The 13,177-nt window shown below is 38.5% G+C and overlaps 1 protein-coding gene across 4 annotated transcripts in view; it reads right to left on the bottom strand.

Annotated features, from left to right (window-relative positions):
• The window catches only part of fut8b (fucosyltransferase 8b (alpha (1,6) fucosyltransferase)), a 72,754-nt gene that overhangs the window by 27,339 nt on the left and 32,238 nt on the right, over positions 1 to 13,177 (bottom strand). For all 4 annotated transcript variants that reach the window (XM_077586474.1, XM_077586473.1, XM_077586472.1 and 1 more), the window contains one exon: positions 7,595 to 8,123. In XM_077586474.1, the coding sequence (XP_077442600.1) occupies positions 7,595 to 7,797 (203 nt within the window). In that variant the 5' untranslated portion in view covers positions 7,798 to 8,123. The remainder of the gene's footprint in view (positions 1 to 7,594; positions 8,124 to 13,177) is intronic.

Here is a 13,177-nt window from a genome sequence, read left to right as displayed (position 1 = left end):
GTTAGTTAAAGATTGCCAAATTTCAAGTGATTCTTTTTTTGTTTAAGCGTGAGCAGTTATGTTTTATGAATTGGTCTTTTCTCATTCAGAGAAATAAAACTTAAATAAATACAACTTGATTATACATTATCTTTGAGTCCTCCATGAATGGAGACTGTTTATCTTTGTTTTACCAAAATTTGGGAAATGCTTGTAGTTAAACTAAATCAACATTTTTGTCTATATCCTGGCACATTACAGACATAAGCTATAAATGAATCATTTTCAATGTTAAATGCACTGCACATTTGATATGATATGTTTTTGGTTGCAAGGAAAGGATTAAAAAAAACAGCAGATTAATGGATAATTAAAATAATTGTTAGTTGCAGCCTAGTAACAGGAATATGAAGAATGCAAATACATTGTATTATTACACATAAATTGATGACTTATTTAGTATAAAAGAGCCTGACCACTATGCACCTTCTTTTCATGCTGCACTAGAAAGATTGGGCAAGAAATTCTACATTTTTTTTCATTGTGACAAAAAAAGCAAAATCCAGTCTGGGGATTTGGTTACTTGATCGTCCATCAAATAAGTCACTGGACTTCCATGTACAGTCTTTGTCGGATACCACATCAAGAAAAGGAGTATTAAACAAATCTGTCAAGAAAATAAGAATTTCTTTCACTTTGTAGCTGAAGTATTCAAAGGAAGTCTCGAAACAAAATAAATAATGACCGAAACATTGAGTCAACAAAGGCGGCCTGACAAAATACTTCTCCTTTGACAATCTCCATGGGGGGGTTGAAACTTTGTGTGATAAAATAAATAAATAAACAAGGTTGTCTGAAAATTGTATTGCCTAACATTTTGGGACTATATTAGGCAGATAACTGTTAACATGTAAAGAATGAGGCAACAAAGAGCTGTTAGAAATGTGGTCATCATTTTGTACTTTGAAAAATGGCAGCGCCACAATAAAAAATACATCAATGAATTGCATTTTAAATGTTACCGCATATAGTTTAAATGAAAAAAATCAGAACAGTGGACAGAAAACCTACAAGGATTATACACACAAAGCACCTAGAGCAAAGTTTACGGGTAAATGTGAAAAGGAGGCTAATGTGACTGTTGAATAACTGATGGGTCTCAAATTTTACTTTGAACTACCATAGCGGTAACCTTAATCACAATACATCAAACATGCTTTGCCATTGTGTATTGCATTAGAAGGTGTTGCCTAGGTGTTGGAATTTTTTTCTTCCTCTTAGAACAGTGATAAAAACTGCAGGGAGTGACACAAGAGCCCAAATATGAAATCCCTACAGAGTTCTTTACAATGCTTAGAGAGATAGAATGACAAAGAAATGGTTATCCAGTTGAATGCAAGATCATGAAAGAGGAGCTCCCATTCATAACCAATTCTGAGAAAATGTCGCGGTGAATCGAGGACAGCTGATTGACAAATACTAAAGCAAGCCATAAAAATAAGATGGGATGAATAAAAGTACTTATTTTTTTCTGTGGCGAGTAATTAGTTTTTTTTCATGTCAAATTCCTTCTAATCGACACTAAACTATTCCATGAAGATAAATAAAAACAATGCACCTGTCTAAATTGAGAGATTTTTAAAATATTTTAAATAGGAAATTTGTTCCCTCTGGTATATTCTGAGGAAAGTTAGTTATCACAGGCGGTATAAAATTTAAGAGGATTTACAACGTAGTAGTTATATTTTTCAAGGGTCAAAAGTTCCGAGAGACACTGCAGGCATTGAGCTTAAGATAAGAAACCTGATAATGCCTCTGTATAATTTATGTTTCACCATGACTAGAGGAAACACACAGTTGCTCATTTTCACGAACCATCACTCACGTAGCTCCTGTCAATTGCTTTCATTGTTTTTTGCAGCTTCTGAATGGTTATAATCAATTTTAAAGCTAGGTGCGCTGAAACAATTTGTTAACAGCCATAGTGCAGACAGTCAACTAATATTTTTTTAAAGACAACAACTGAGCAGAGTAAGGACAAATGAGTGCTATTGTACTGTACTGAAATCGCTCTACAGGAAACTAATACAAAAATGAAATGCGGCCAAATACACTGGTACATTGGTGAAGTGCTGTAATGAGTCATCAAGGCATGGAAACTACATTTGCTTGCTGAGTGATGAACATCAATCGCTAGCAGGCATGAGGATGAGACTTAAAACCACAACTTTGCTTCTTGCTGTTCTACCTCAAAGGCCATGAAAGTAACTTTGATAAAAAAGATGATATGTAACTCCAATATTATGTAACATCATGTTGGACCCAGTTAAAAAAAAAGAAAAAGGGAAAAGAACAAGGGATTTGGATATGTATTTCACATCCCTTTGTGTCCATTTGAGTGGCATATATTGGTAGAAAGATGAGCTAGATTCACTCCCCAAAGTGTCACTGAGGCATTTCTGCTTAAAGTTGCAAGACCTTTCAAGGACCTTACCCTAACTCCACTGAGTTACACTCCTCAACAACCATACATTAGAGCTGACCTCCATTCTGGGTGACATAACTTCCCTTTTAAGTGAGGCTAAAACTGTGGCAAAACAACATGATACGCTCTTGACCACGGAAGTAGGTCACAGCAACAATAAAAAAGACAGGTTTGCTAGTACACTCCAAATAGACTGCAAACATCCGATGAAATAAAGAGTGGTAATTTAACCTGCAAACAGACGCCCGGAGGAGAAACACCTTGCCCAAATGATCCCAGATGGCATCTCTAGAGGAACTGGCAACATCTGTTATGGTACGTTGGTACCCATGATGTTTAGAGCTCGACAGAACTTAGTACACTGGGGCAGATGATATATGTTTCAATATAGTATATGTAGTGGAATATACAGTGTAGTGCATAATATTCAGGGTATGAAAAACTATTGATGTTAAAACATTATGCCCTTGTACATTACTGAGAAAAATAACCGATTTAGAATCCAGGAGAAGTCCATACTCAAATGCATCTGGCTGGCATTGGAAGCAAAAGAAAGCTCCTTGATAAGATCTTCTCTGGTTTTAGCATTGAGTTTTGTCCCTGTTTATTGGCTTTTCTCTGCCCAATTTAATTAAAACTTGTTTTATCGTTTGTATCTTCTATCTAAAAGAAACCGGTTAGCGTCACTAAACTATGCAGCTAATAGGATAGATGTAAATCAGAAAGGTTTCTCCTAGAATGGACATAAAGGGGAAAGATGAATCCAGTCTGTCTTTTCATTTGGTGGGAATACCCACACAAACCACTTGACTCCAATGAGTCAAGCTAATGAAACCAAGGAATGCAGCAGAGGGTGAGATAAATAAACACAGTAATGAGCAAAAAACCCAAGAAATCCAATAAAAAAAAATTCCATTTGCTTTGAAGTGCATGAAAAGTAAGATTATTGTTGCATGTCAGTCAGTGCTTCTAGCAAAAACTGGTTGGATAATTGATGCTCTTAAATATATGGGTGGTTTGCGTATTCAGATTGTGTCGAATCAGTTATCTTGGTACAACACATCTTCCTTTGCTGTGTAAAAAATGTGACCACAAACCCAACAGCTATGATCCCAACCAAGTAAATTGATTTTGAACGGGGAATTCTTGATTATTATGCTGCAATGGTTGATTACTACCATTTGAATGGATGCCTTTATTAGAGAGATCAGTCACCACAATTGATGCATTGTATGGTGACATTTGTTTAACAAACCTGGACATCACTGACACATGTCACATTTTGCGGCATCATAATTTTCGGTCTAGTGGGTAGATGTTATCCTAGACATTCTCGTGATAACCATTAACAGAGGTAAAGTAATTGTTGCAGATTTTTTGTTTTAATAACTAACTACACCTAAACAATCCATCAATCAACATAAATTAAGAGCATGTGTAATATTGTTCAACAGATGAGATGAATCACAGACTTATAATTCAATTTCCTGAAAATTTCCCACTCCTTTCATGCAAACCAGAACTGATTATATAACTACAACAAGCACTTTCTTGAACTTGTCCTGTTTAAAACCCGCATAGCTGTTACCATACACACCACGATGCTATTTCAGCCTACTTTAGATGACATTTAAATTCCCTATCAATAAAACGAAACTGAATAAATAAAAATGCCACCAAAGCTGCAAGGTTGGATGAACTCTGAATCTCAGCAGCCATTGAATATGCTTACACTGATTGGTGGTGGGGCCACTGCAGCCGGAAACGAATTGACAAAACAACGAGAGCACGTTGGCAGAGAGGGTAATTGATGGATCAACAATTTTTACAATTTGAAAAAGAAAATCCCACCGTAGCACAGAAAACAATGTTCTCAATGTACAACGTCTAAGTGCCAATCTTTATTACCTTCATGGCAAAAACAAAGAAGCCACCAGAGGAAATCCAGGAGCCCAAATCCCCACTTGCACTTAAGTAGTACTTTTGAAGAGTCCATGACAACAAGGCAACTGTTATGATCTTTAGGCCAGATCGTCCATCACTTGTCCTCACAACATTCAGCTATTAGTCCCCTCTGCATCACCTCTGTCTGCCCCCATCACTCTGCCTGCATGCCCAGGGATCAATCAGGAGCTCATCGCTCAGCTCAACTGTCACGGTCACCTGTCTCACAATCAGGCCCGACGAGTGTCACTGCGTCCACTTGAGTCGTAGCTCAGTGTCTGAGGTGAGTGGCAGCTGCAGAGAGGGCGGAGCCTGATTGATAAAGCAGCTCAAACCTCCGCTCACCTCCCATTAACGTTACTGGCTCATTGGGAGGTTTGTGTGAGCATCTTGGGTATTGAAACAAAAAAATGAATTGGGTTGTCTATAGTTCACTGGCACATCTTGTTTGTAAGCTGATGATTGTTTTGCAGGCTGCAGACTAAAATAAATAGAACAATATTTACAATATAGATAATAGCAGGCTGCAGACTAAAATATATAGAACAATATTTACAATATAGATAATAATTAGTACGATGGGTTACTTAGTTATCCGAACGACTATTTGAAACCGTGGTATGCCATCAAATCGGATATCAGCACGTCTAGACTCACGTAGACACTTGAAGTGCATTGTGTGCAATTTTCCTTGATTATGCATAACACGAACTAAGTTCAAACCTCTCATTCGCTACGTAGCAGATTGCTTGTCTCTGTAACTCCACACAAAAGCGCGAGCCCCTTTCATTAATGGAAGTTTTACAGTCTTGAATTTGAATGAGAGGAACGAGCATGGCATGAAACCATCAAGAAAGGTTTTTAATGTCTTGAGTCAGCAGGATACCTTTCAAAAAGCATCTCAGTTTGTTGAGACTGACACATTCAATGTTCCCTGTCCAAACCAGGAGGTCATGGCATGCAGTGAACTGGGTCAGATGTGGGCTGAGCAAGTCAATCAGAAAGCTAGTGAGTTGCTACAAAGTCAGTGGGTCTGTGACAAAAGGTCTGCGGGCGTTATTCTGGCCTGGTGCCATGTGTCCGTCAGCAGTTTGGTGGGGAAACGAAGCAGATGAAAATTACAGTGGGGGGCATGAACGCTCGCTCCATGTATATTAGGACAGTACTAGAAGGATAATAGACACTCCTGGATGAGGAGCTAAAGAAGTTCTAGCCAACCTATGCAGAAATCAGGCCAAAATGGAACATTTTCCAACTTGGGCTGTCAAAAAAAGAAAAGATCTATATCTCAAATGTCATGTTGAATGTGGGCCAGTTAAGCTTGGAAATCTTTATGATATAAAAACTGTCAATTAATCATCATTGAACTCAAGCATTAAAATAATCACTTGATGTATTAAGGTTCAATAATTTTACATTCAACTTTCAATTTGGGTCAATACAGGAAGATATATTTTGAATATGGAGAGAAAACTTGACTGCTGAAACTCAGAGCAAAGAAGAAGAAAGCTCAGTCAAGCTGAGTAGATACTGTAGTAAGGAAGAACAGCATTTGAGGCCTAAAATGTAAGACAACCGGCTCATGAAGCTTAAGGTGTTTGTTTCAGATTTTGGATTTTTTTTTATACAGCAATAGTAATGTAGAGTCCCAGTCAAACACTGTGAGTGCTTCAGTTTGCTATGAAGAGCCAAAACTTAAAAATAAGCAACAATCATACAGTGTGTCAGAGACCCATCTGGACCCTGGTTGATTCAAAGCCACTTTATTTTTTTCCCTTCTTCTAATGCCATGAATTCAACATTTGTTGCAGGGCCAATTTTGAATAATAACAAAAAGCAATAGACTCGATCAGGGACCAGCTGTCTGTGGCTATGCATGTGTGTGTGTTTTAGAGTTAGGGGACATTGATGAAGGCGCTACATCAAAGTGAATCTGAATATCAGAGAGAAGCGGCAATGACAACATCTGAAGCGCCAGTTCTCTGTGAACGTAGCACACATCAGGATACACCAATGTTGTCCCTGCTCATGTGTCCACAGTCATAGAAGCTTTACCCCCTGACATGGACCTATTGTTATTGTGCTAAGGAGAAACACAGTCAGCATTGGAGGAGTAGGAGGAGAACCATCTGTTTCTCCATTAGGCAGATCCTGAATGTGAGAAAGATGCTGCGTGGTTAATGGGCTTAAACAACAACGCTGTTGTCTGCCAAAGTATAATAAAGCTACAATAAAATCTGCTGAGGACTGTGACTATCCATCTCTGTTTGTCAAAGAGTGTTTTGCACCATCACTGATTGGCTTTTGATGAAACTTTGCTGCTACATTTGTTTGTTGAAATGCCTGCCTAACAAAATATACTGATGCAATCAGAGGTTGAGCTTATTGAATTCGGGGAAATAAAGAAAATCCTCATCAACACATTGCTGCATATGGGGATTTGTAAAAATGACTGATTAGACCACTTGGGACCGAGAATGGCTTTTTAATCGAATTACTGGACTTGAGGAAATGAATGAAAATGCATTTTGCTGAAGCTAAACTTTGGCAAGACAGAAAAAAGTTTTTGTAAGACTTCAATGTTTTTAGGACCAATGTGATCAGCTAAAATGGATTTTTTTTAAATTCTTTTTTTCTTTTCCTCTAATGTTGTTAAAGGTTTCGAATATTTCACCCCCACTGAGTTTGAATTATAAAAGGCAGTGATTCATGTTTTAATATAAAAATGGCATTCTTAGAATTTACTTTATTCATGGGACAGGTCAAGGTAAGAGATGGCGCCAGTACCAATGGTTTTTGTTCTGCAATATTTTCTTAAATTTGGCAGTTTCCACTTTTGTGAAGAATGTCGTGCTTTTCAATGATATTGAGTATATTCAATGTATAGGCTTTCACTTTCAATTAATTGACAGCTGAATCCTATTCAATACGCTCATGGGAATGGGAAATACCATTTCCCAAAAACAATCTATCAAGGTATTTTTTTTTCCGTGAGTTGTATCTACCTAAATATGAACAAATAAGCATCATGGGTTAGTGTAGTAGAAATCATTTTGTGGCAATCATGAACTAATGAAAAGTGTAATATTGTCACTTTCATTGTTCTTGGTTGCCCGAAAAGTAGTGCATGACCATAAAGCACCAGTAAACACAACTACTTGGCAAATCAATTTCATGTACCATTACCTGAGTGATTCAGCCATACGCCGCAGGTCTTCATTCTGCTGCTTGAGTCGCTCCAACTTGGCCAGAATTTTGGAAAGCTCTCGGCTGGAGCGCTCCGGATGATCACTGTCCCTTACCAAATGGCCACCGATGTAGAAGAGTAGCGTGCCCCAGGCTAATAGCACCAGGGTGATCCAACGCCATGAACCGGCCCAAGGCCGCATGATGTGATCACGCCCAAATTGCTTCCTGATGTGCTTGTACCCCAAAGAAAACTGTGGTCTACCTGACGGTCCACTAGTGTCCTGTCACCAATGGTAATGTAGTGCCAAAATTAGCATTGGCATTTTTACAGGGATGGTAGACGAAATCAAAGAGTTCTGGGATTATCTATGAAGAGATCTGGGGTGCTTTCTAGCTATTAGCCAGCTTTCCCTCCTTTAGTATAGCATGATGAGCTTGCTTTGGTGCCTTCGTGGTGGTCCTCTTCACTCAAACTGCTTAACAGACTCCTTCAAGTCCCTTTGGAGTATTTTATTCAAGTTGTGCCCTGCAAAAAAAAAAACACAAGGACAAGAACGTTAAGTCACTCAAAAGATTTTGCTCAGATTTTCAAATATTTCTAGTCTTTTGATCCAGCAAGCAAGGGTTACGTGCAGTGTAAGTCATAGTAATTCATAGTCACTTGCATTCAACAGGCTACTAATGGGTCAGTGAAGATCAAAAGCCTCAGTAGACATCGCCCAACAATTTAATCTGCATTTTATGTTGTTATATGCGGTCCTTGATATAAGATGAACTCTGATGCTAAGGCAGAACTGATTCAAGATCACACCTTGTCTGCTTGTGCTTTACGCAAGAAAAAAAAATATTCCACGACATAACACTTGCAACATTCGGTTAGAGTTGAAGCCGGATCGCTTTGGCGTGCAAGCTGAATCAAACCAACATCTTGCAGATGTTTGACTCCCTGCAGCCATGAGAGAATGTAATACTGTCAAGGTAAAACGGCAAACTCAACTTAACAGAGGGAATAGAAGAAAAATCCCCCGATCATCGTTTTCTTCATCCCTGAGCAGCAGGGGAGAGATGGAGATGGCCACCTGCCGGGTTTATGAAGCAACCTTCCCTGTCATCTCCCTTAATAAAGCTTAGCCAGGGTGGTTGGGTACTGTCGTGTGTTGAGATAAAGAATGGCAGTGGCAGCTATGTGTATAGTCCTTAGTGTGCATACTATCTTCCCAAACCTAGTACCACAGCAATATGGAATAATACCAAGCATGGGGAGGGTGGTATTGATTGACAACATCACGGAGTCCCCTGTGCATCTGTCTACGAGAGTTGAGCACGGAGTAAAGTGCTCCTGATGGGATTTGCCTGGCAGCAAGGAAGCAGAAGGCTGACAGTAGCCCATTTCGTTTTCAATAGCAACAGAAAAAGTTGGGTCAAAAACTATCTGGTACTTCCGTAGCCACTGCAACAACATTCCAAACTTCTTGTGGTGAACCTAACCAAATTGTAGGTATCTCTTTATAGTGAGGTTGCTCAGCTATGTAGGCCAAGAAAGTCAAGAATGACTCGAATCTAGACAAAAGAGACAAGTTTGTATTGAGGCTTTTGGAAAATAAGCATGCAGGAAAAACTTGTTTGCCAAATGTTTAAAAAAAGGAGGTTGTTGTGTTTTGTGGAACTAATGGGTCATGATGACAACGCGTTTTGTAGAGTTCAAAAGTGTCCTGTCAAAATATTCTATTTCATCCCTCTACTGTTGATGTCAGTTCACAGAAAATAGAACAGTTATCCGTGCTAGTGCTGTTACAGTTGTTGTGACTGACCTCACTCAACACAAGGGCCACGGCTCTTATAGTATGCAGGCTTCGGATGTGCTTATTTGAGTTTTATTATGGAAAATAAGAGCTACAAGAGGCCCGTACTCTAGCAGCTAATACACGACTGGGACTTAAGAAAAATGCAGCCTTTTCACAGTGTATGAAAGCCATAATGAGGTTTATGTGTCGAACACTACAAGTGCTTAATAAAAAACTATTGGGTCAGACACACAATGGCTGCCAAATAGAATAGCTTTTCTACTGGAAGTTTAACTCAGTGGTATATTTGTATAATATTTCTATTTTCAATTATTTTTGATTGTAATTGATGGGGGGTTAGAGTGCTAGGGTTAGGATACAGGGTTGTCATCAAAATCACCTGTATTCACTCCTGCAAGTAAATCTTATTGTGAGTCAGTTTGCTACAGGGGTCATCTATCACCTACTGTAGGCTTGAGTCTGTAGGCAATAAGCGACAAGATGAAGTCCACCACTGAATTATGCATCAAGCTCAACTGAGGGTGGCTTCCATTACACTAACATGCCTGCTCTGGAACAGCCATGGGAGCTTTACCTCCAGCATGAATATACTTTTCACTTCTCCTGTATGTGAATGCAATGTAATACTCATATATCTATATGGGTACGTGAGGATGGACCATAACATTATCTTTTGCAATTGTGACAAAAATGTTTTATTTCATATAAATGTTAAAAAATGTCAAAATTGCCAAACAGCATGGATCCAAGTAACGTGAAACTCAGGGGTTTCTAGGCAGAGTTTATCAACAATCTTGCAAGCTGAAATTGCAGTAGCCTGTAATATTTTGTTTAGGATCTTAGTAATTTTTTTTCCAATTCCAGTACAAGTACAGATAGAGTAAAGGCATCTGGAAATACCGAACATGTGTGCCACAACACCACATTTTCATAATGTAATAATGTAGTCTAAACTTGAGAGAGATCGAAAATGGGGCAAAATGATAGCATTAACAAAGAATGTATTTGTGCTAATGTATAATTAGTGGTATTTAAAATATAATGTGTACCAAGGTCAAACAGCTTTATGTGATCATTGAAAGTGCCACAACTACTCACATCACCAATGTGGGAATCACATCATTAACCAAGATAGACAGCAAATCCAGTAGCAATCAGATAAGCCATTGTACGACCTCAAATATTTTGCTGAACAATAGAGTCTAAAAGCATTCCAATTTAGTACCAGCTGTTGCCACCACTCTCCCCACAAATAAACTCTAAGCAGCTTTACTGGTAATTTTCGTGGGCGGACTAGTGGTTTATATTTTAAACCTTTTCCTCGGGATGGATATGAAAGTGTCAGATTTCATACAAATGAAAAAAGATGAGGTGTCTGGACCTAAACAGTTAAACAGATTTTGATTGAAATGTTGCAAAGTGCAACATACAAATTGCTGCATGTGCAGTTTGGTGATTAAGGGCAAACATGTCAGGTTAAAATATTATCAATAAAAGTCAGGGCCACTACAGATTTGCTGCCAGCTTCAAATGACCCACCACTGTGTGGTTGTGAGAAACCTGAGCAAGGAGGGCATATTTTATTTTTGGACCAACATTAAATCTCCTACTCTATGGCACGTAAAATAGAAAAATAAAAGCACATACCGAATGAAGCACCGTAAACTGTATCATAAGGTATACACAAACTATCCCCACTCTTCAATATGAATCTAGCACAGTTATCTGATATCGCCAAAAGATAATCCTTAGCAAGAGTGACGATTCCCCCTGAACTTGCTCTGAAAAGAGTGGGTACCAACAATCATTTGCAAATGTGAAACCATTCCAATGTACCTACAAACCCATATTATTGAGAATCATTTGAACTCACCTGACTTAGTGAGACAGGAATTGTAAAAATAGACAAACTGGAAGAAGCGCGTGTGCTATCGTCATGTATAATTACGGGAGAACATGGTTGTAGCACTCATAACACTGCTAACACTCATCCAGAAATGTGAAACCATTCCAATGTACAAGCCCATATTGTTGAGTATGGTTTGAGGTCACCTGACTTATTGGGATGGGACTTGTAAAAATAGCCAACCAGGAAGAAACACGTGTGCTGTTGTCATCCATAATTATGGGGGTAATTAGTTGTAACGTTCATAACAATGTCAGGTTTTTCTAATTCAAAACTTGTGACAACTGGTTTTCTAATTCACAGGCCAGCATATATGTATTTGTTGATGCTCTACAGGAATAACAATTCTTTTTTTTTGGGCATCAGATATAAAGCAGCATATTCTTGTAATTTAAATTCAGAAGTTTGGGATTTTTTCCCCACTTCAAGAGCATATGAATGTAGTGTAACATTTCAAAGTTGTAGTTGGAGGATAAAAAGTGTGGCATGAAATACTAGAAGATGAATACGAATTGCAAAAATCTTTAACGCAAAGAGAATGCATGCAACTATAATCAGCAAAAGAGCAGAGCTGATGATTTGATAATTGCACAATAGAATGATGAAAGACTTCAGGTCAAGTAGGTTGAAAGGAATACAATATATACAAGTCCAGAAATGGAAACTGCATGAATGATGAGACGCACAGTCAGATGACATTGAGCAATATACCTCCTCCACATATACATACATTATAGCACACACAAAGCAACCCCCAGAAACCGTGCAATATGCCCCCTGGGATTTGTGAACAGTATGGCAAAAAAGCAATTTCAATGGCTGGTAAGTGCTTTATAAAGATGACAGACTGATTAAGTGAACAAAATGGTGAAGTAGAATATGCCAAAGCAATCTCAGGTGACTTCAGGCAAAAAAAAGGACAGTTGAAAAAATAACAATACAATATAACAATAACTAATCTATATAAATTAGATTGGCATATCAAACTGGAAATTGGGGCAAGCAAGCTTAGAAGATAAATTCATAAAGAGACTTTTATGGGTGTGCCTGAATAATGTTGAGAGACAAGTTTCTGCAGAGTGACACCCTAGTGTCCTGACGTCTGCAAGACAGGTAATTGCGCCTGTTGTTTAACAGCCTGAGCTAGAACATAGCCGTGGGCATTGTTTCCGCCACAATGTCAATTTTGTCTTCCATTATCTAAATTGGTAGCAGGAGGATATTGTGGGGATGTGTGAAAACTAAAACCTAAACGTAACAAAATGAGTGACAGCTGTATGTATTCTACTTCAGTGCGACCTGCTGCTAAGCCACTAGTCCAGGGGTTCGGGAATCCTTTTTGACAGAGAGAGCCATACACAATTCATATTTTCAAATGTTATTCCTTGAGAGCCATACTCAGAATTTTAAAATACATGAAAATGTGTGCATTATTTTTTTGTCATTTCACCACTTTTAAAGAACAAAATTCTCTGAATTCTTTTGACAACATTGCTACGCTGTTGCTCATCGATGAGTATCAGTGAGAGTACGCAAGCAGAAAGGTCTAATTAAAAAAAACATGATTTACGGGTGGCTAGAGGTAGTGTCAACACCACAGTAACGATCCTATTGGTGCGTTTGGGACTCAGCTCTGTCACCAGCGCTTTCCATATTTGACCTCACAGGTTAGCGGAGAGAGAACCATATGCAACCATCAAAAGAGATGCATATGGCTCGGGAGCCATAGGTTCCCTACCTCTGCACTAGTCCTTTAAATATGTAGGATTTGAGAAAAACCCGACAGAGCGTATGCAATGAGATCAATGAACATGCATTGACCATGTGTTTCGGACGATATTTAACGTTATTTTATTATATAAATGATTT

The sequence above is a fragment of the Stigmatopora argus genome, chromosome 19 (assembly GCF_051989625.1).
Source record: "Stigmatopora argus isolate UIUO_Sarg chromosome 19, RoL_Sarg_1.0, whole genome shotgun sequence".
NCBI classification, from domain to species: domain Eukaryota; kingdom Metazoa; phylum Chordata; class Actinopteri; order Syngnathiformes; family Syngnathidae; genus Stigmatopora; species Stigmatopora argus.
This window is presented reverse-complemented; position numbering and strand designations above follow the sequence as displayed.